This window comes from Watersipora subatra, chromosome 8, assembly GCF_963576615.1.
Source record: "Watersipora subatra chromosome 8, tzWatSuba1.1, whole genome shotgun sequence".
NCBI lineage: Eukaryota > Metazoa > Bryozoa > Gymnolaemata > Cheilostomatida > Watersiporidae > Watersipora > Watersipora subatra.
In genome coordinates, this window is record NC_088715.1 from 39610866 (window position 1) to 39633597 (window position 22732).

General features: G+C 36.6%; 1 protein-coding gene across 1 annotated transcript in view; it reads right to left on the reverse strand.

Annotated features, from left to right (window-relative positions):
• LOC137401592 (cytochrome P450 20A1-like) overlaps positions 1-19737 on the reverse strand; it is a 40842-nt gene extending 21105 nt beyond the window's left edge. Inside the window, exons 1-5 of the mRNA XM_068088020.1 lie at positions 19508-19737; positions 10299-10342; positions 8895-9064; positions 7214-7359; positions 3587-3757 (exon numbers count right to left, since the gene is read on the reverse strand). Coding sequence (XP_067944121.1) covers positions 3587-3757; positions 7214-7359; positions 8895-9064; positions 10299-10342; positions 19508-19654 — 678 coding nt within the window. The 5' untranslated portion in view covers positions 19655-19737. The remainder of the gene's footprint in view (positions 1-3586; positions 3758-7213; positions 7360-8894; positions 9065-10298; positions 10343-19507) is intronic.
• Positions 19738-22732: the final 2995 nt, after the last annotated feature.

Consider the following 22732-nt stretch of genomic DNA (forward strand, 5'->3'; position numbering starts at 1 on the left):
GAATCTGTGTTTTTGCCATGATTTTTTGGCAAGATATATATATATATATATATCTTGCCAAAAAATCTATCTAAAGTTTTTTCTAAAGTTTTATCTAAAGTTATAGTTAATAAAGTGTTTTATCTAAAGTTATAGTCTGTTTTATTGATTTTAATTTGCTCTGATTTTATCATTGCTCTGATCTTACGCTTTTACTTATATATATATATATATATATATATATATAAGTAAAAGCGTAAGATGCGAGGAGAGTGCTCAATGATAAAATCAGAGCAAATTAAAATCAATAAAACAGACTATAACTTTAGATAAAACACTTTATTAACTATAACTTTAGATAAAACACTTTATTACTATTAATAGTAATAAAGTGTTTTATCTAAAGTTATAGTCTGTTTTATTGATTATATATATATATATATATATATATACACATGTAGATACATCGTATTGCAATTGAACTTGGATCCCCTATTCTGCATACAGGCATGCTAATCCACTACACCGAACGTAAAATTTGGCTATTTGTGTACTTATTGTATACAGTGGAACTTCGGCTCTTGGACGCTTCGGTTCTCAACCAACTCGGTTTTCAACCAAAGATTTTGAGATTTGTTCGTCTCAGATCTCGAACATAAATTCGAGAGCATGCGTATTGAAATTGGAACAGCTCCGGAAACAGCATGGAAACATTCGTTAACAAACGGAGAAATAATTTACGCTTAATAAATTCTTTACAAAAAGAGAGGAACCATCTGGGACGACGATTTCTTTACTGAAGAGATTTGCTAGAGAGATAACCCCTTCAGTCGAGTTACCCTAAATTGTTTTGGAGGAGGATTCTCCTTCAAAGATGTAAAGTAAACGTGCCATTGCTGTTTATATTTTCCTTTTCCTACGATTTTTACAGTTTATGGTAAAATGTAAAATACTTTACTGAAGTTGATTTCTCGCCTTGGAATGGATTAAATTTCACTTACATTCATTTTAATGAGAAAAATTGTTTCGGATCTCAAACAACTCGATTTTCGAACCGAGGTTCCACTGTACGTTGTTAAAAGATATACATCGCTGAAAGTTATTAAATTTTAAATTTGCAGTGGTTTGAAAACCTTTACAGTTGTTTTTATTTTCTCTTTTAATTTATTTCAACTACACAAAACACTTTTCTCATGATATGTAGTTTGAAAGTTAGAATGGCCAATGTTGTTATATGTTAAATACAAATCACTTTTCTGTCCAAAGAATCTTTATTACACGGGCAACGCCGGGTAGCACAGCTAGTATATATACATTTTAGCTTATATATATACTAGCTGACTGCCCGACATTGCCCGAGTAATAAAGTCTTTGGACAAAAAATTTATTTTTACGTAACATATAAAACATATACCAATATAACTTGAGGAGTTTAAATGTGAAATAATTGGCAAGTAATTGGCATGATAGTACGTATGTTTTGCTACAATGAAAACTGATTAGGCAACTGATACAATTATTATGAATTGAGAAAACAAAATAAAAATCATGAATATGTTGAATTAATAATACCAATGATTACATAAAAGTGTGTATAAAAAGGTCACTGTTGTAACCAACGCTATCTATCCATCCTTTGAATACGACGATACTGGTAGTTCTCACTACTGGTACGAACGTAAAAAATGAGATATCGGACTGTTTTTGACAGATGCGTTGTCTAACTGAACGAAGAGAGAATGTAGATGCAATTCTTACTCGAGATAATTAAACAGCCCACATATAAGTTTTAAATTTAATAGTTCTTAGCGATGGCCACGAAGAAGAACTGGAAATTGGAGCTGGTACATTTACAATGTCACATTTGAACACTAAAAATTAAAAAAATGGGTCATGAATTTGGAAATAGCTTTTAAAATATTTTAAAAATCAAAACAAACGCAAAAGGTAATAATAATTAATAATAAAAAGCGCATCCCCATTTAGTGATACCGTTGATAGTATAGCGAAAAACGATAAGAATGGCTCAGCCTTGTGGTTGTGGGTTGGTTGTAATTGGCAAACTTGCAGTTGCAATCTTTGTGAGTTCAAATCCAGTAATCCAGCACGCAGCGCATTTTGAGTCCCTAAAACTTCATCACTATAACTGGACAGACTGACAAACATTTAGATTTATATACTGTACATACTTTGGCGAAAATCATCTTGGCATCCTGACGAAAACCAGTATCACCAGTTGAGACTGAAGACTGCTAGTTATGTATATTACATATCTGAGATTACGAAATCAGCTGGTTGTACTATGGAATAATTGTGCACATCATACTTATAACACCTGCCAATCTTTAATGACGATTGGTCTAAACAGCACACTTCGCGCTTCAGCCAGAACGCTTGAAGATCATGATTGTGTGAGAGATCATGATGCAAGCTTTTTCCCAATGCTGGCTTCAGAAGGAGGGAGATGGCTATTATTATATGTAGTTACGATTTAGATTAGCTTGAAGGTTGACTTGCAACAAAATTCACATTACAGTTATTTGGTATCAAAAGATTCACCATGTTTTACTCTGTGGTGTTGTAGGTGCAAAATGTGGAAATGTGATTACAAGCTCTTAAAAGCTCAAAAACAAAAAGCCGCTGTAGATTGGAATCTCTTTATTTCGATGACGTAGTCATTAAATTTGGTTATTGTCTTGTCACGCGATGTTCTCACGTGAATTGAAAGGCCAATAAAAAGCTCAACATAAAACTTATCGTAGCACTAGTTTATGACAAACACTTCGGGTTTTACTGAAGACCCCGTAACAAATATAGATGCTCGCTACTTTACAGTTTTGTTTCGGCTTGATCTAATCGTCTAGTCATAATCTGATCATGTGACCCAATACTTTGCAAATAATTTCTGCAGCACTTTTCGATTATTACAGGTGACCAACAGGCTCGTCGTGATTATCAGACAATGATATGTACTCCGTCGAGCTAAGGTTAAAAAATTTAACGAATTTTTACGGTAAGTTATAAGATATCACTGCTAAAAGTGACAGCATTACAATGACGATAAAACAGACGCGTAAGAACAATAGACATGGTTTTATTGAATGCGTTAAGTATATTTGTGAAAATATTTCGATGAATGAGGTTGCATGAAAGTGTAAACAGAAACCATATTGTAACAACTACGTCCAATTTGAGCCATTTTGGAAGGAGAATCCAAACTACGGCGGTCTCGTGTGGCTGCGATTAACAATTCGTTTTTTTAGCTTTTAAGAGCTTGTAATCGTATTCCCTCCTATTTTGCATCTAAAACACAACAGAGTAAGACATGGTGAATCTTTTGGTCCCAAATAACTGTAATGTGAATTTTGCTGCAAGTCAATCTTTAAGTTACTCAAAGCCATTGGGTAAAGAAATTTAGTCAATTAAAAACACATTTTCTATGCAAAACCTGTTTTATCAGCCATGCAAAAATTACCCGTGCAATGCTGATCATTCAGTAGTTCTTGATAAAATAAGAAAATTATGTTTGAACATTTTTTCTCACATGAAGTTGCCTCATGCTTGCAAGAGGATTTAGCTAGTAGATGGCAGGAGCTACTTGACTTACCAAATCATAGTCTTTGCGGAAGTTGTTGAGCGCTGTTTCATTCTTAAAATAGTCGCCAAAGGCAAAGCGAGTCAAAGCTTTCATCACAATGGCAGAGCAGTTGAGACTAAGGGGAATGTGCTCTTCTGATTTTGCACATTTAGCCCACTGGTCACATAATTCCTCTCCAATCTACAGACATGTGCTGTAGTTGAAGAGTATAAAGCAGTGTCACCCTAATCACTATACAGTAGTGTCACCCTAACAACTATACAGTGGTGTCACCCTAACAGCTATACAGTGGAGTCACCCTAATCACTATACAGTAGTGTCACCCTAACAACTATACAGTGGTGTCACCCTAACAACTATACAGTGGAGTCACCCTAATCACTATACAGTAGTGTCACCCTAACAACTATACAGTGGTGTCACCCTAACAACTATACAGTGGAGTCACCCTAATCACTATACAGTAGTGTCACCCTAACCACTATACAGTATTGTAACCCTAACCACTATGCAGTGGTGTCACAGCGGACAAAAGACTGACCAGCTACCGAGTGGTCAGATGAAAGACTGACCTGCTACCGAGTGGTCAGATGAAAGACTGACCTGCTACCGAGTGGTCAGATGAAAGACTAACCAGCTACCGAGAGGTCAGATGAAAGACTGACCTGCTACAGAGCCAGCCTCTGGAAGTACTGACCTCCACTAAGTCAGCCTTCCCGACAAAGGGGCGAAGCCTGACAACGTTTACGATATAAAAAGAGCCCGTCAAGCAGAGGTTGGCAGAGCGTAGAAAAGACTTAATTCATACAGTTGTCTGCTGAGCATACATATACCGTACATATCGTAAAACCTCTAATTGAACACCAACTGTATTTGACCGCCACTTTGGCTATTTTTGATCTTCATGAATCCATAATATAAAACAAATCAATAGAAAAGTGGCCACAAAATCGTATTAATAATGAATCGTTTACATTATTACCAATCAATTCTCTAGTTGTCCAACTCCAAAGCTTTCACTTTTTTTCATTAAAACATTGAAATCAACCCCATAGAAATAATCAATAACGGTCTCAGGCTAATAGTAGTTCCTTGTTTAATGCAGCCTTGTTACTTCAAAGTACATGTACCTATATATAACAAAATGGTTTAAATTTACGTTGGTAGATGAACTTTGAAAGCAACATCATAGAAGTGATTAATCACTGTCTCAGGCTAATAGTAGTTCCTTGTTTAACACAGTCTAATACTCCGAAGAACATGCATATAAAAACGGTTTGCACGTTTTGGGCCAAAGGTTACGTTTAGCGAGCAAACTTTTATGCATTGCATTTTTGCTAAATACACAGCGCGTAAAAGTTTGGCTCAGCCAAAAACTGTTTGGACGCTAATATCGACTAGTTCAGCAGTACAGAAAAGAGTTTAGGCCAGAAGATATTGTAAAAAGTATTGAACAACTAGAAGATGTTCATTTCGTTCCATCGAAGGCATCAATCAGAACACAGCTATCCGAGCAAACGATGAAAATATTTTTGTTTTAAAAACATTAATTTTTGTTTCTGCATGTAATATAAGTATGATTCGTTTATGTCACTTGTCATGAATATATACTTGTATCATTTGATAGATTATTATTGTATAACTTATAAATATGCAGATTTATAGCATGTTATTTAATAGCATCATTGCAGCTATCTTAACATGGCTTACAATTGATTGATGCTCATAACTCCACTTCTATTCTACATAAAAAGCTAGTCTTTGCTGCAAACTGTAACAAACATATCAATGAGTGTAATGAGCTTTTATGCAACATTGTTAAATATAGATATAAAATAAAAATATGTGTTCAAATTTATAATGAAATAAAAATTGAAGATGCTAACAAACTGCAATGAAGGACACAAGCTAAATCATCGTGGACCAAGCAATAGATATCAATTGATAAAGATATTTCTTGGTTTTTCGATGCATATCTATTAAGAAATCTTTGACAAGTTGGAGATAAGTTAGCAGATTTATTGCATCAAAAAGGTTTAATATCGCTCCACCGGAAGAGAGCAAAATATAGGCGATTGTCGCTTTGCCTGTAAAAGGGCTAAATTTATCTTCCGAAAATTCTGACGAGCCATTTGAAAAATACACCGCCAGCTTTTATTTGAACGATTATTATTTTTGCAGATCAACCATTTAGCAGAAAACTGTGTTTTAGCCTGCTATACTAATAAAAAAAATCATCAGCTGTAAGCTTCTTACTTTTACTTAATGAATCTCAGGCCTGCCACACAATTTATTTCATGTCTATAGCCTGATCAACACAGCGAAGGAAACTTTTTAGCCAGAACGTAAACAAAAAGTGTGGTGTTTCCCAATTACAGCGATAGGATTTATTGCAGGCAATCACGAACAAGATAACAAAAATGGGAGACAAGAACACAGTGTAATATTTCTATTTACTAGCATTACGAAAGTAATTTAAACAGTCGAAGCATAAAGTTATTTATCACTCTCTTGATCCTGACGATACAATGGATCGTTTGTATTGTACAAAAAACGGTAACCCCAGTGTCGTATCGGTATGTAGCCTGTCCTCCAACATCTGTGGCAAGTGAGTCCCCCCTTCAGTACGCTTGGCTACATTGATAATGATGGAAGAAAGAGACGTCTTACTGAGATAATTGAATCACTAACGGTAATTGAAAGAAACATTGATTTGTTCTAAACTTGTACAGACATAGCAGTTCATCCAGCAATAGAAGAGGGACTTCGTTATTAAAGAGAGAACTGTACCACTAACAGTAATTACCTTTATTTACAAATTACAAGAAACATGGACTGTTTTGTAACTACATGCACAGTATGTCAGTATGTGAATATGTATATATATTTTTTCCATAAATGCAAACAAATAAATACAATAATATTCATGTTTTCTTTGCATTATGTTTGTATTTGCATAATAAAATGAACAACTATCTATGCAACGCAAAATATCTGAATCGGTATCTGAATCGGATTATTTTTCAATAGGATCGGTATATCGGATCGGTATCTGAATTGGCTGGTGAATTTAGAATCGGGGCATCTCTAGTAATAAAGGGTCTCAGTGGATCCTTTAGAGAGGTCATTTTGTTGGCGAAACATACATATTCATACATAAACATACATATATATATAGATATACATACTGTATATAAACATACATATATATACATACATATATACATACATACATATACAATGTATATATAGATATACGAACTGAGATGTCAATACCGACAATTGGCCAATGAACGAACGCGAGACAAAAGCATTTCTGTTGGCCATCACTCTTATACAATTTCTATCTAGTCGCCACACGAAGTCATTACAGTTACCCAACTTGTCAGATGGTTATAACGCAAAGTCAAAACAGGTTTAGCTAATACTAAAAAGTCTGCATCATATCTAAGAATGTTATAGAATTACACTAATCGGCTTGTGTGTACATCTTGCGGAGTGAGCTAGCAAAAGGTTCTTTATTTACACAAATTGGCCATTGACAAAATTATATATATATACATATCAACGAGCAATGTAGCGTTTAACCCGCTTTATCGCTTGAACAAGGTGATACGAAGTATATTATAGTCACACCTCTTGAAACAATGGAAGTTGCGCATCGAGCTTTCGCTGAGCAAATGACCTGTCATGCAGCTTCCTCCTTTTCTGTCCAGCTTCTCCATTGGCATACTGAATGCTGCCCTTGCCAATCAAGGGTAAGAAATCGGCAAAGAGAACAGCTACAAAGATCATTTAGTTAGCTCCATTCGATCTACACCTCGACTATTGAAGATCTACACCTCGACTATTGAAGATCTACCAAAAGCTTTTAAATATGCCAGACGTGGAGGTATGACTGAAAGAATAATTCCGAAGCTATGAATTTTAAAAATAGTCCTTCAAAACATATACGAAAGGCATATTTTGCAATTATTAATTAGGGTTGTATTGCATTAAAACTGCACTGTATCATTACAGTAATTTTACAGTGTATTACAACTTTCTAATGCTCAGTAGACATTTAACGCTACTGCAACTCCTACACCAACTGTATTCCTACTGCAACTGTATTCCTACTGCAACTCCTACTGCAACTGTGCTCCTACTGCAACTGTACTCCTACAGCAACTGTACTCCTACTGCAACTGTACTCCTACTGCAATTGTGCTCCTGCTGGAACTGTGCTCCTACTGCAACTGTGCTTCTACAGCAACTGTATTCCTACTGCAACTGTACTCCTACTGCAACTGTGCTCCTACAGCAACTGTATTTCTACTGCAACTGTACTCCTACAGCAACTGTACTCCTACTGCAACTGTACTCCTACTGCAATTGTGCTCCTGCTGGAACTGTGCTCCTACTGCATAATACCCACTGTGATCAACTGTGCATTTACTTATGTGCAACAAAACCTGAATTCCATCAGTTTATGCATACTGCAAATGTGCATTCTTCAAAACTTGAAACTGCATGTATACTGCAACTTCGCATTAGTATAAAGTCGATACTGTATAAAGTTCATACATTAGTATAAAGTTGATAGGATGGATAAACTGAGACCGCTGGCATTCCAAGTGGCTGTACTCGATTGTAAAGAAAATAGTCAGATGCTATGACTGTGACACTCTGAGTACTTCTACTGAACTAATAATGCAACTAAATAAATATACAGGCAGAGATTTGTTGCAACTGTAATGCATTTTTCATCTGGGCATCAGTGAATACTTATCAATTTTTTAATAATGGTCACAACCCTGTTATCAACACTCTTTATGTTTGTATGAGCAAAAGTATTAAACAAATGATTCTGAGGTAAGTAGGCTACATGCAAGTCAGAGACTAAGTAACAGGAATATGATAAAGCAGGTTTTAATGTCTCTGGGTTACATTAAATCATGTCACTATTTGATAGGTCACATTCAATTAGTCACAAATTGTGGATAAACAAGTGGTACTAGCTAAGATTCCTGGTGGCTCCATTTCAATTTACATTGTCAAATAACTGCAAGGATCTTGCAACATGTTTCCTCAAGAAAATGACAGACATGGTCTAACAGATGATTAGATTGTTACTATCGTGTATTGCTTAACCGCTGAGTAAGGTTGAAGGTGAAATCACGTCCAACTAGAGGTTAAATTTATGTTTTTAACTCGCCTTCCTACCAGGGTTGTCAAAGCATTATATAAGCTTGGCCTCTTACCAAGGTTGTCAAAGCAATATATAGCTTGGCCTCTTACCAAGGTTGTCAAAGCCATATATAGCTTGGGCTCTTACCAGGGCGATCAAAGAGATGGATTACTTTTCCAAAGAGCTCAGAAGATGCAATGCTGACTATGAAGGTTTCTTTCAACCAGAAACCAGCGATAGCACCCAACTGCTTGTGAAGTGCCGTTATAAACTGGGTGAGGCTACCAGCTGCAGTGATGTCAGGCACATTGCCCTCGCTATCATGGAAGGAAAAAAATGAAAACCTTTAAAAAATTCTACATACTTGGTAAAGTTTTGTAGAATTGCTGTTTAACTGGAAACAAAATCAGAATGATAAACACACGAAACATCGGAAACCGAATCTCATGCTCGATGAGTCAATGGTAGTGATCTACAATGCGTGTAATCGTAGAGGCGCACAGGCTAAAGGTGTTGCAAGCTCATGCCGAAAAAAAGGTTTTCTCTGCCAATTAATCTATAGGTCTATGTATGATAGCCAATAATCTGCTAATACATCTCCGTCTACTCATGTGCCAACCAATTTACAATGAATACCTTAAAAGCAATAAATTCAACTGATAACGAGTGCAATACGCTTCAAGCACATTATTTTTCATGCTTATAATAAAATAAGGCTTGAAACAATACTTTTTGTCCATACGAACAAGGTAAACAACGCAAAGCCTCCCTCAAATGCTGCCCAAAAACACTTGTTATTGTAATACAGCACCTCCCATTTAGACAGATAGTTGTTGCTATGAAGTATATACTTCTTGTAAATATTTGTTCAATTTGTCAAGCCTAATAATGGAAACTTATAGGTAATTCATGAATTTTCAGAGTTGCATAATCAAAAGCCATTAAAAAGTGGCTTATTCTATAGTGCCAGCGATTTTTCTCAAAACTAATATAAAATTATTCTGAGACATTGTAATTACATGTGCTCGGTACTTAGTACAACACAAAGAAATGGTCAATAAAGAGCCAATAAAGAGAAATAATGACTATTAGCTACATGTATATCGCTAATTGGCTACAAAGCTTAAACAACTTCCCGTAGCATTTAGCATATCAACTCGCCTCCGCTCTGTATAAAGGTTTAAGATTGTGAGTAACTGAATTATCGTTTTTTTTAGACATTTTGTAAACAAAACTTAGCCATAAAAGATTAATGTCAAAACTTTTTCAAAGTGAAACTATCACTATAGACAGATATTTCTATTCCAAGTATTATTTTATTCATTGCTGATTGTTAATGATTTAGAAGGGTTATACAAGCGTATTTTATTCAATGAAATCCTGCATACCAGACGTAAGCATTATACCTAGAAATTTCATCCATCATCCTTCGCAACATTCAAACAGCCTTCACAACATTCATATAGCCTACCATGTAGCCCAAGTGATTTTGAGACAAATATTGATAGAATAATACTAACAAGGAACAAACTTAATCACAACAAACATTACCTTAATGATTTGGGGTGGATTTCAGGAATCTTTTTTGGTGAAATCTAAAAGACATAACCAGGTAGGTAAATTGCTGTCTGTCTGTAATTGCCGCTATCTGTAATTTTGGCGAACTCTCATTTTGTTTAACAATTTGAAGCCTAGGCCCGAAATAATGCAGGAAGGTATTTTTCCATCCCATCCCATGCCTGTGAAACCTCGGCTGCGTAGTTTCAGTTTGTTTTTGCTTAGATATGATTATGAAACTTTGATTTCTCAGAATAATTCCATATTTTCAGAGTCAATGGAACTACTAGTACCATTACCGAATATTGAGGACATTTCAAACATGAATAGAAATGAATACTGACTGCTGACAAAATAGGAGTTTTTGATAAGACCCCGGTTGAAATTCTTGGTAATGAAAACTCAAAAATAAATTCGGAGAGTGATCCAGGTCGGTGCTTATAGTCCTACGATTCACACTAGGTTAAAGCCTACTGCTGTTGTTATGGCAAGCCATAAAAATCAATTCAATAATAAACAAATAAAAACTAAAAATAAATTATGCAATGAGGCTTTATTAAATTAAATTATGCCTAGATTAAATTATTAAATTAGGCCTAAATTATTGTGTGACTGCAGTCAGGCTTTATTAAAAAAGAGTATAGGTACGCACGTCAATGGTCGAACATTTACCTTTTTCCATTTACATACATGTACATGTATAAAACAACTAAATATACCTGAGGGAGATCAGGCCTTGGCTCATGATAACAAAATTGTGAAAAGCTATGTCACAATATGCATTCACTAAATACATTGTGGTGACTTACTCGAAGTTGAAAGCGTACTTGGAACCCACCAATAATAATGAAGGTGATGTATTAATATTTTCTGTTACATTTAAAACATCACTTTTTTGAGTGTGTGGAATAAAAATTATTTACTCTATTTGGTTTCTGTTTTTCTTTGTATTCTACAATTTTAGAGCTTCGAAATGACACTTAGTTCAAAAGCTAATAGCACCTAGATCAAGGTCTAAGATCAGGGGTCCTGACTGCTCCTACCCAACTGTGTACCTACTAATAGCACCAAGATCAAGGTCTACGATCAGGGGTTCTGATTGTATACAAAACTAACCTTCTAAGTCTTATAGACACAAGTCAAAGCTTACAGTAGCTGTGAGACTTGATTGCAGATAGCAGCTATACCATTGAATTTAATGCAGATAATAGCTCTGCGTTGAGGTGTGATGCAACAACTGCATACAACAGCTATGTCGCAATTTAGACAAATACGGAGGATGCAGATGCCATAGCAGAAGAGCCTGAGTATTGGCCAAAATTTTAAGCCAAATTTGTAAATCAAACGTCAATAGAGATGACAAGCAAGTCTGATAAATTACAACCATGAGCCAACTCACAGAGCCAGAAATCTTAGCGAGCTGGCTACTAAGGCAAAAACAAGTTTTGCCAACCCCTTTCATTCTTCAACATACAACTGTGAACTCGAGAATTCAGACTTACCAAATTATAGCAGATTCTAGGAATAAACATATTGTCATTAGTAGCTTTGGTACTAGCGCAAAATATGACAAGATGCAATCAAACTGGCATACGAATTGCTTGACATGTTATAAAACGTGAGCAAATATTTGTCACTCTATGAAATAACTTTTAACATGGCATGTGGAATTTCTCAAAACTTTGCCATTTAGTAAATCTGTACATATCTATTATCTGTACATTTCTACTACGTTCTCTTTAAATTAGTTTGGTTTCAAATAACATTAAACAGCGCTTTATACCTTCCTTATGTAATTATTATGTGAAAACTAATACAAGTGAGCAGCAATGGTAAAATAAAGGAAATGGCCAAATTTTTTCATAGAATTGCTATAATTCTATAACAATATATAATGAAGTAAACATGAGCAAACTATTTAGATGAATTCATTAAAATATTTAAAAAACTAATCAGCAGTTAACATGAAAAAAGTACAATGAAAAGAAATAAAAGCCTATAACAGAGTAAAATTGCAACAACAATCAACAACAAAGTTAAAAAATAGCAAAAATGTAAACAAAAAATATAAATAATATATAGCTATTTGGCTTAATTTTAGATAATTCCTTAGTCTCAATGCTACATATAATTACTTGAGATAGTTATCATTCATGTTAAGGCTCAGGGAATGAATGAAAAAAGGCAATATATTCTTATAATGATAGTTTTAAAACATGATGATTTTGAAATATATAAACCAAACACCTAAACGGACTAGCTTTGTATGTCGAAGCTTGACTATCAAAATATGGTGAATTAATCATGAGCTGAGAGTTGATTATCGAATTGCATTGATTTCGTATGAGTTTTCGCTATCGGAACAGATCAACTTCAAATGTCCAGAGTTTATTATTCAGAGTTGAGACATAAAAACGGATTAACGTCGTATTTAGAGAGAAAACTATTCCTTTTTCTAGTTAGCTGGTTTTGCCACCTACTCTAAGATTGCCAACAAAAAGTGCTAAAGTATATACCAATAGAACAGGTAGTCACAATCATGCACTTGCACCCTATGAACGCTAAATCCTACTTCCAAATAGATAAATGTACACCTATCTTAAAACTGTTTCTACCCAAACTTAAAAAGTGTTTTTACAGAAAGTTTACTTTTAATCAACAGAAACATTCACCATGCTACCTTTTTTTTTAAATGAAGCCGTTTGTCTATTTCTGTGTACTGTGTTTTTTTCTGTTTACTGTGTTTATTTCTGTGTAATTCATACTGTACAGGCTGCAGTGCCTACTACCGATCTATACCGATTGCAATCGTCTTGTTCACTATATGAGTTTAAGCATTTTTCTTGAAGTATTGGCATGCATTTTTCTTCTGGTAAGGCTTTACGCATAACGCAAGCTGCAGTGTTTAACATGGATCCATGAAAGATTTGCATGTGATCCAAGTTTGTGCCCAATTTATTCCAGGGTATAGCCAGTTGGACAGTGCAGTGCATTGGATAAATGGATGATCGCAGAACTGGAGGTTGTGGGTTCAAATCCAGTTCGCAGCGGATTTCTCATTCTTACAACTTTATCGCTATAGCTGAACAGACGGATGTACAGATGGACAAACATTGAAATATATATATATATATATATATATAGATATATATATATCTTTTACAATGCTTCATTTGACCTATGCAAAAAACCTTCTAGAACTACCAGCTATTGATTTTTTCATTTCTTTTCAATTCTCTTATTCAAATGATTAGAGCAGTCCACTAGAGCAGTCCACGAGAACAGTCCACAAGAGCAGTCCACTAGAGCAGTCCACTAAAGCAGTCCACTAAAGCAGTCCATTAGAGTAGTCCACTAGAGCGGTCCACTAGAGCAGTCCAGTAAAGCAGTTGACTAGATCAGTCCACTAGAGCAGTCCACGAGAGCAGTCCATTAGAGCACCCATGCGTTACATCAAGTTTTTGTATCTAATTGTTTTCACTTATTTTCCCTAGTATTAGTTTTAAAACTTGATAAGTTTTTCGCGATCACAAATTTAGTAGTCGTCCTTTAAAAAGTTGGAAGACGGAAAGTCGAACACTGGCCAGTTAAACCGCAAACTACTTCACCAATTTAGCTAGCTACTGCTTGTATGGACTTTGGGTACAGATTAGGTGCTAAGGTAGAATAAATGGCATGAAAGAACAAAAACCTAAAAACTGAGCAGTTAACAGATTATATGTTGGTTTCAACATCCTGCGAAGTAAATTCGTAGAAGGGAAGAAAAATTAGGAGACTACTTCTTTTATATTGCAATTCAATTAATTCGCTCCACTGAAGCCAACAGAGTGTGCTCAACCTGACAGTATTTTAAATACAACCTGCCGAAGCCAGCAGGAGGCCGAAACAAACTCGTTATCCTCTGCTGAAGCCAACGATGCATAGCACCCAATGTTATCTAAAATGAAACCTACTGAACACAACATGGTAGAGCTGAAATCAACAAAGGGCTCCATACTCAACTCTTCCTGTGATGTAACCAGCTGGACACAAAAGGAGGAGGAAACTACACTCTTTATTAGGATAATACATTCATCCTAATCCATGTCCTTCTAACCTTTGTAATCTTTCCCATTCTAACCTTGCAGTAATGCGCCAATGTGATATGATGTACTAATGTGATATTACTCATTAGAAATTGCTAAACCAATAAACTGGTTTTTTCAGTAGATAAAATTACTTACTTAAGTTTGTAAAATGTCTCTTATGAGAGCAAAACAACAAAAATACCATAACAATTTTGACAGTATTTATCATACATAAGTGGGCATAAATTAGTTTGGCAGCAAATCTTTGAATTATCCAATCACAATGCATTGCTGGCAGCAAACTAAGTAAAAGTTTTCATTACATAACTCTAGAAAAATTTATAGGTAAGGAGCAACCAAAATTATACAACAAAATAAGCACCATTGAAAAGACCATAAAAAACTAAATATGATTAGCAATTCACTGCAAGTTTTGATAACCACAGGCCATATTTATAGCCAATAAGTAAAAAATATGAATTTACTTTACTAGAAAAAGCATGAACAAACTAGTGAAAATGCTACTTATATAAATTTCCAACCACCAATAACTAATGGAATTAAAGCCTCCAATATTCTGGCAAGCGCACAAGATATCAATTAAAATTCAACAACGCACTCACATGATCAAATAATTTGAAATAAATTGTCAGATGTGTGCTAGCTTGTCTAAAACACAGTAAATGGTTTTTTTTTGCTGCAATTTTCAAAGTCAACTTCATCTAGATAAAATTTAGATTTTAAATAGCAGCTCTTCCTCTGTATCTGATCTCTTCTCTTCCTCTGTGTCTGATCATTATTCATTTGCAAAAAATGTACAAAGAGCTTCTCAACTTTGCAAAAAAGCCATGAATAGTGCAATGAAGGGAACTGCATTGCATTAGGTGGTGGCTAGGAATCGTAGATCAATAATTACATAGAAATCACCTGATAAATCCCAGAAGGTACCAAAATGCTCGACCCTCTCAATCCCAAAAAACAAAAAGGTCTCCAAGACACCCCAGTGACATTCCTCGACTCCATCTGAACCCGTGGCACTAACTCCAGTGAGGGAGGAACCTCACAGATTGTACCAATTGAGCCCTTTGGTCCTTGAGTTGGACACTGGGCACAAATGGCTTCCAAGTTGAATAGGTATCCAGTGTTTTCTACTCCACAGTCCTTTTCGATGCTCCCACAATTTTCAGTCTGTTCTACAGATTTCAAGTTTTACAACATATTGCGTCTTTACAACAAAAACTTTAGAACAACAATGCAGATTTGAAAGAGCAGCTGTTTCACTTGTGACAAGGTTCTCCAGTTTGTAGTGCTTAGCAAATGCAGAATGTTAAAAGAGAATGACGAGTAGCTAAACTACTTACAGTGAACTTTACAGCCAGTTTGCTAAGTTTTGCAGTAAACTGATAAAAGTTTTTTGTGATTTATAACCATTTCATGGTTGATGAAAAATAACCCTTCTTTCCATTAACATGCATACATAACTAGTGGTTCTTGTACACAACTTGTCAGATAGCGCAAAGTAGGCCTATGTATAACTAGATAGCCAACATGTTAAATAAAATCTGTCAATTTTGTCTTGCATAAATTTTCTTTGCAAAACTTCTCTTTGATAACATCCCAACGATGCCATATCTATCAATCTGGGTTCTCTCCTGTTGGCTTCAGCAGGTTGTATCATAAGAAGCGTTTGTTAAGCACACTCCGTTGGTTTCAGCAGAGCACAAGCGAGTTGGTTTTACCAGGCTGTGTCATTGGAAGCATGGGGTTCAGCGAACTCAGTTGTTTTCAGACGAACCCAAGAGATGTAGTTTCAGTGTTCTCCTGTTGGTTCCAGCAGGTTGTACCATGGGGAGCGTTGGGTTCTGTTGGTTTCAGCAGAGCTTTAGCAGCCGGTCTCAAGAACGTAACTTAGAGTTGCCGAAATGGAAAAGTTGTCCCCCACCCCACTCCAAACAATTTTGCTTCATTACGTCTGAAAAAACTCGCAATGTTGAGATAAATCTGCCACATCCTAGGGAGGAGACGTCGGTGATTTTTAGTTGTGTTGCAGAATCAAGCGAAAAGAGAATTAGGAAATTTCGCATCATGTATATGACAGTGTTGTATAGAAGTATTAGCAAAAGCAGATAGCATAATGGAGAAACGCCTAAACACCGGAGGCATTGACAATATCACAATGAACATGATACCTAATACATTAGAGGACCAGCAATAAAGACAGTCATCATATACTCATCTACAAACAGCTTAAAAACGTCCTGTGGAAGTAGCTCATGAGGAAAGAGACATCAATTGACATGCCAGAAAACCATTAAAAGATATCAGACCTGTACCAGACACGTCCAAGACAATTGGAGTTAGTCATCATTTCCAATCATTATACTCTCATGACGTACTTAAGACAAGTTCACTGAATTGCTAACCCTCTGCAACATAAAGAACAGAACTTGAGCGTCTAAACACCTTATCACAGGCTAACAGAGACATAAATAAAAGAGAACAGCTCCAACGACTCAGCCTCTATCTGCGGTTGATCTATCTCTCTTTCCTGAAGGACCTGCTGAGGCTCCCTCTGCCTGCTGAGGCACGTTCCTCTGCCTTTGGAGCCTCCCTCGTGCTTCCCTCTGCTTTTGTAGTCTCTACATTTTCCTTACCTATGAAGCCTTCTTCTCCATCATCAGCTGATCCTCTTCTACTTCACTATCTCGCCTTTATATATAAGGACTGCCATGATTTTCATCTGACTATCGAAACTCGCAGCCCTATGGCTATTTTATGCTTTTGTCATTAATATTATTGTTTAGAATTTTGTTAGCTGTGCATTTTAATTGTTGTAAGGGAGATGTAGGTTACGACAGACGGGGTAGCAGCAGGTGGTCAAGAGGTAGCCGTGATAATAGCTATGAGCGGTACGGTAGCCGGGATAGTAGTAGGGAGAGGTACAGGGGCCGAGAAAACCTCCGCGAGGCGAGAGACGAGTTGAGTAGGTACAGGGACAATAGTATGGATAGGCTTGAGGGAGAGAGGTATAAGGAGAGGCGCGGGACGAGTCGGTATGATGAAAGGTACCAGGATAGTAGTAAGGCCAAAAGCGTTAGATTCTCTGGTTCTAGGGATAAATATGATGATGACACTTGACTAGGACGGAGAATTGTACAAGTTTTAAAAATCAATGGGGAGAATGTCGAGTTTACATTCGATACTGGGGCAGAGGTGTCGACTGTAACTGAGGGGATGGCCGAAAGGTTGAACCTACGGCTAGAGGAGCCATCCACTGTCTTAGCGGGAGTAGATGGTCGTAAATTAAGAGTGGTTGGTAAAGCAAGAGTTCAGTTGGAAAGTAAATGTAGATTTATGGAAACAGAAGTGTACGTGATGGAGGGATCTAAGGCAAACTTGTTGGGAATAACCTAGTGGAGGCAGCTGAATTTGTTGGCTGTAGTCAACGCGGTGAGCAACAGCGAGTTTGACCCAGTAAAAGAGTTTGAGGAAGTTTTTAAAGGTCTAGGCACTATGCTAGGTCTTTTTAAGATTAGGTTAAGGGAAGGTGAGGTTATAGTCAGTGAGGTTATAGTCAGTGAGGTTATACTCGCCTCGACCTATAACAACAGGTTTAAGAGAGCAGGCTAAGCAGGAGTTAGATAATATGTTGGCGAATAAAGCGATTGAGCAGGTCGAAAAACCCACTGAGTGGTGCTCAAGGCTAACTATAGCGCTTAAGGCAGGGGGGGGGGAAGATAAGGATGTGTGTAGATTTAACAGGACTGAACAGATCTGTCAAGCGAGAGGTTTACCCTTTGCCTAAGATTTCAGATCTGCTCAGTGAATTGTCTAAGGAAACAATTTTTTCAAAGTTAGAAGCGAACTCATGGTTTTAGCAAGATCAGGTGGAGGAGGGGTCAAGGTCATTGACAACCTTTATCACCCCTTGGGGCAGATATAGGTTCAATCGTATGCCATTTGGTATCTCCTCGACTCCTGAATTTTTCCAGAGAGCGATGGAAAATTATTGGGGACATGAAAGGAGTAGTATGCTTAATGGACAATGTCCTAGTATATGGAAGGGACGCAAGTGAACATTGGTCGATATTGAGGGAGGTACTGGGGAGAATCAGGTGTTCAGGCATGACGTTAAGGAAGGATAAGTGCGAGTTTGAAAAAGTGAAATCAAGTTTCTGGGCCATTTGGTTAGCGCGGTTGGCGTTAAGCCAGACCCATGTAAAGTAGAGGCAGTTTTAGGCTTGAAGCCACCGGTTAATAAAACAGAGGCTAGAAGGTTTACAGGGATGGTAAACTGTTTGAGTAAGTTCAGTAGAGAGCTAGCAGAGCTATGCATGCCAATTTAAAAAGTGTCAGGGAGCAGATCAGAGTGGTATTGGGGTCCAGATCAGGAACAGGCTTTCGAGAAAGTGAAGATAGCTTCATCTAAAGCACCAGTATTGTGTGCCTATGACTTGAATAAGAGGCATAGGGTGTCTGCAGATGCCAGCAGAAATGTAGTAGGGGCAGTATTGTTACAATTGAATGAGGGTAATGTGTGGCAGCCAGTGGAATATGGGTCAAGGAAAATGTCCGAGACAGAGGAAAGGTATGCGATAATAGAGAAGGAGGTATTAGCAATTACATGGGCGTGTGAGAAGTTTGACTACTATTTAGTAGGCAGAAAGTTTGAGGTTGAGACTGACCATAAGCCGCTTATTTCACTATTAGGTGAAAAGGACTTGTCAGCCCTACCAGTCAGGGTTCAGAGGTTTAAAATGAGGTTAATGTGGTATGACTACACAATATATTTTATGCCACCAACCCACATGGTTGGTGGCGTAGTATCAACCCCATCAATTACTTACATTGATTTATACAACACTTATAGAATAAAGAAGTACTTTTTACTGGTAAATATCAGTACTGTTTACAATAGCTTAACACCTTCACTTGTACCTGAACCAGTAATAATCAAATTAGTTCCCACGTGACAAAGTAAAAGTATACAAACTGAACTTAGTCAATATAGAATGAAATGACAAAGCAAATTCAATACTGATGTTGTGTGAGGGTTTGGATTAGTGATGCGTAACATAGTTTCTCTATATCCACCCATAACAACAGCATTTCCATATACTGCATTTGTCAGCTTACCACATTCTGAACACTAGTGGTTTCAGGAAATTGACCGATAGGCGAGGTTTGTTTTACGCTATCACGAGTGTTATCTCTATTGTAGCTCATATACCAAAATACAGCAAGAACAACGAATACGGTGGACAAAATAATTTCTAGCAGCATTTTGCTCCTATGTTTCCGCAATAGATTGTTGAAGTAGTCAAAGTTGTTGCGCAACGCATCAAATGATGTCGTGCGTAACCTGGTACATTATGTCGACTTATGATATAAAAAACACTTCCCGTTTGTTAGAATTGATTGGTGCTTTTATGCCTAAAATTGATGAAAATGGATGCGGTAGATTAGCGATGAAGACAAAAGCGAACGCACTATTACGAACAAAAGTAGCGCACATCATGCTTTGCGCTTTCCGTTCTCGTGAGACATGTCCAACGTGAATTATCGATAGGCGACTAACCAATTTTAAAAGGCGAGATGGTTCGCCAAACAAGAAGCGATATAAATACAGTTACTGCGCTTGTACATGTATGTACTGTACATACATGTACAAGCACGTACACGTACCCACTGGCAATGGTATACGTATGGTATGGTATTACATTGTGGAATTATTATTCTGCTCCGCCGGCTGGTAGCGAACTCCAAGCACACCCAACAGTTCTCTCTGTGGGCTATTACTCACCGACAATCATACATTACAATGCATCTACCGGTCCATATATATATATATATCTCAAAGTTTGTGTCTGTCTGTACTTCGGTGTGTCCACTTATAGCTATTAAAATGCTGGAATGAAATATCCACTTCATGGTGGATTTGATCTTGGAACCTCCCGCTCATCAGGCAAATACCTTAGTTATAATCTTACCAATTAAGCTACGTGAGATGCATTGAATGTCGTTATGTCGATTAAAATAAACATAGCGTTCTGCGCTACAGAACGCGACATGACTAAAGCTTGTTCTCACAGCTCATATTAGTAAGTTTAGCAATACGATTAATAGCGAACACGCATTAGTCATTGGCAATGTGCCAGGCTAATGGAAAGTGACAGGCAGCTACATTACCTGCCACGGTTTATAAGCTGTTTTTTAATACTTGTGCAGCGCCGGGTATCCACCGAGTGTACCAATAAAATGAGACAAGAAAAGGCAAGAGACAGAGATAGGTGGCAGCCTCTTGCATGTTGTTCTGTTGTTATGTATGAACACTGATTAAATGTATTTATATATATGTTCAGGAAATATATATAAATAAATACATAGTGTATATATTTGTCAAATATATATATTTAAAATATATACATGTATATATTATATATAATTTATATTTAAATATATATTTGTCTTATTGCTTGATTATCGTCTTTAATCTTGTGGAGCAGTAAAGGGAACCGGCAGTTTCCTTTGCAATTAGAGTAATAGCTTATACTTGGTGCACCACTTTTGATTTTTGAGACTGCTGATCCGCTACAATCGCTTTATTCATTAACAAAACAAATTAAAAAATGTAAATTGACTGATCTGAACTGATTCCCAGGATGACTGAGTGGGATTTCAGCAACTAAAAACTCATACATGCTTTTTTGATTGGTATCTGTAACTGTCAGGGATTTCACTGATAGTTATGAGACCCTCTGTGTCTACTATGTTTGGGTGGTACCGTTAGATTTTAAATGGAGTAGAAGTGCAGAAATATCTATAATAGTTTTTCACATAAATGCAATTTTGAGTAGGCCTACCTAATTTTGTTAGGGTCCTTTTTTAACACAACTTTCAATGAATTACCAGCGCACCACTATCTACTGAGGCAGTGGCCAGTCTGGTTACTCCTCTGGTAGCCATATGAATGAAACACCAAAATAACAGCAGATCGATGCAATGGTTTTAAACATGGCAATACAGCTTGGAAAGATTTGTCGGTAAGTAATTGTCGGTAAGTAATTGCTAGTATTTTGCTGAAATATTGAAACAAACTTTTGAATTATCTTATGGCATAAGCGACATCAGGCTATCTATCTCTTTTGTATGCACCTATAGTAATGTTAACAATTAACAAAATGTATGTTTTAGTATGTTGTCTATATCCATCTCTAAAAACTAAAACTTGCACCTTGTGCATTTCAACTCAACTACAAGTTTGGCTCACTTACTGATCTTGGAAACAAATTTTACAAATTGGAGGTCTTAAAGTATTGATTGAGCATAAACACTCTTAGGCTGGTAAGCAGTCTCTATTTTTTAGAAAAAAACAGTCATTTGATAATAGGACCTAACAGAGTATTAGCTCTAGCAAGTTATGAAAGCTCCATCGACAAACCTTGTTGGCTTATCCACTGGGTTTTAGCAATGATATACCCCCACAGAGGGCTGTATATCATTGGTTTTAGTGGGTAATGCAACAGATTGTTCAGAAGTAAAAGTTTACCTCAAATGCATATTTAAAGAGATGATTCTAATTTTTTAGCGTTTATCAGAGTGTAAAAAGTTAAAAAGTGTCAACAGTGAATATCTAACAGTTGTGTACTGACCATTTTTTATAATACGCAAGTAGTACAGTCATTAACAAAAGTTTGAGACCACGCTTGTTTTACCTGGGTTATACAATGTAAGGGCTACCCCTTTTCCCTATGCTGCTGAGAAGTGATGCTATGGTTTGCACTAAGTGAACTTTGAATTATACAACATTGTGTCATGCTTTATGGCCCGGAAGCCATAGTGGAGGCCACAAGGGGTAGGGACCAGTGGAAGCCACAAGGAGCCACAGAGCTCGAGTGGCCCGGCAACAGCCCGGACCTCAATCCGATTGAAAATCTCTAGACAGTGCTAAAGGACAAGGTAGCAGAAAAACAGCCATCAAGTATTGCAGAACCTGTACAGGTTATAAAGAGTGTTTGATGCACTGAGATCATCGCAGAATACTGCAGAAAGCTGATAGAAAGTATGCCAAAGCGACTTGAGGCGATAATCCCCAATAATGATGGACACACCAAATACTGACAGTAAAGACTCAAAAGTATTGTGCTACGTTTTTAATGAACTTTAAAACTGCATTAGTAGAAGTGTTTCAGTATGTAACTATATTGTTTAATCACAAGTTTAAATAAAACCACATATACTGCTATAAAACCAATAATATGCATTGATTTACTGAGTGGTCTCAAACTTTTGTTTATGACTGTATACATTCTAATAATAGGCAAATCGTAGGACAATAATGGAATTGCCTTCACTTACTTC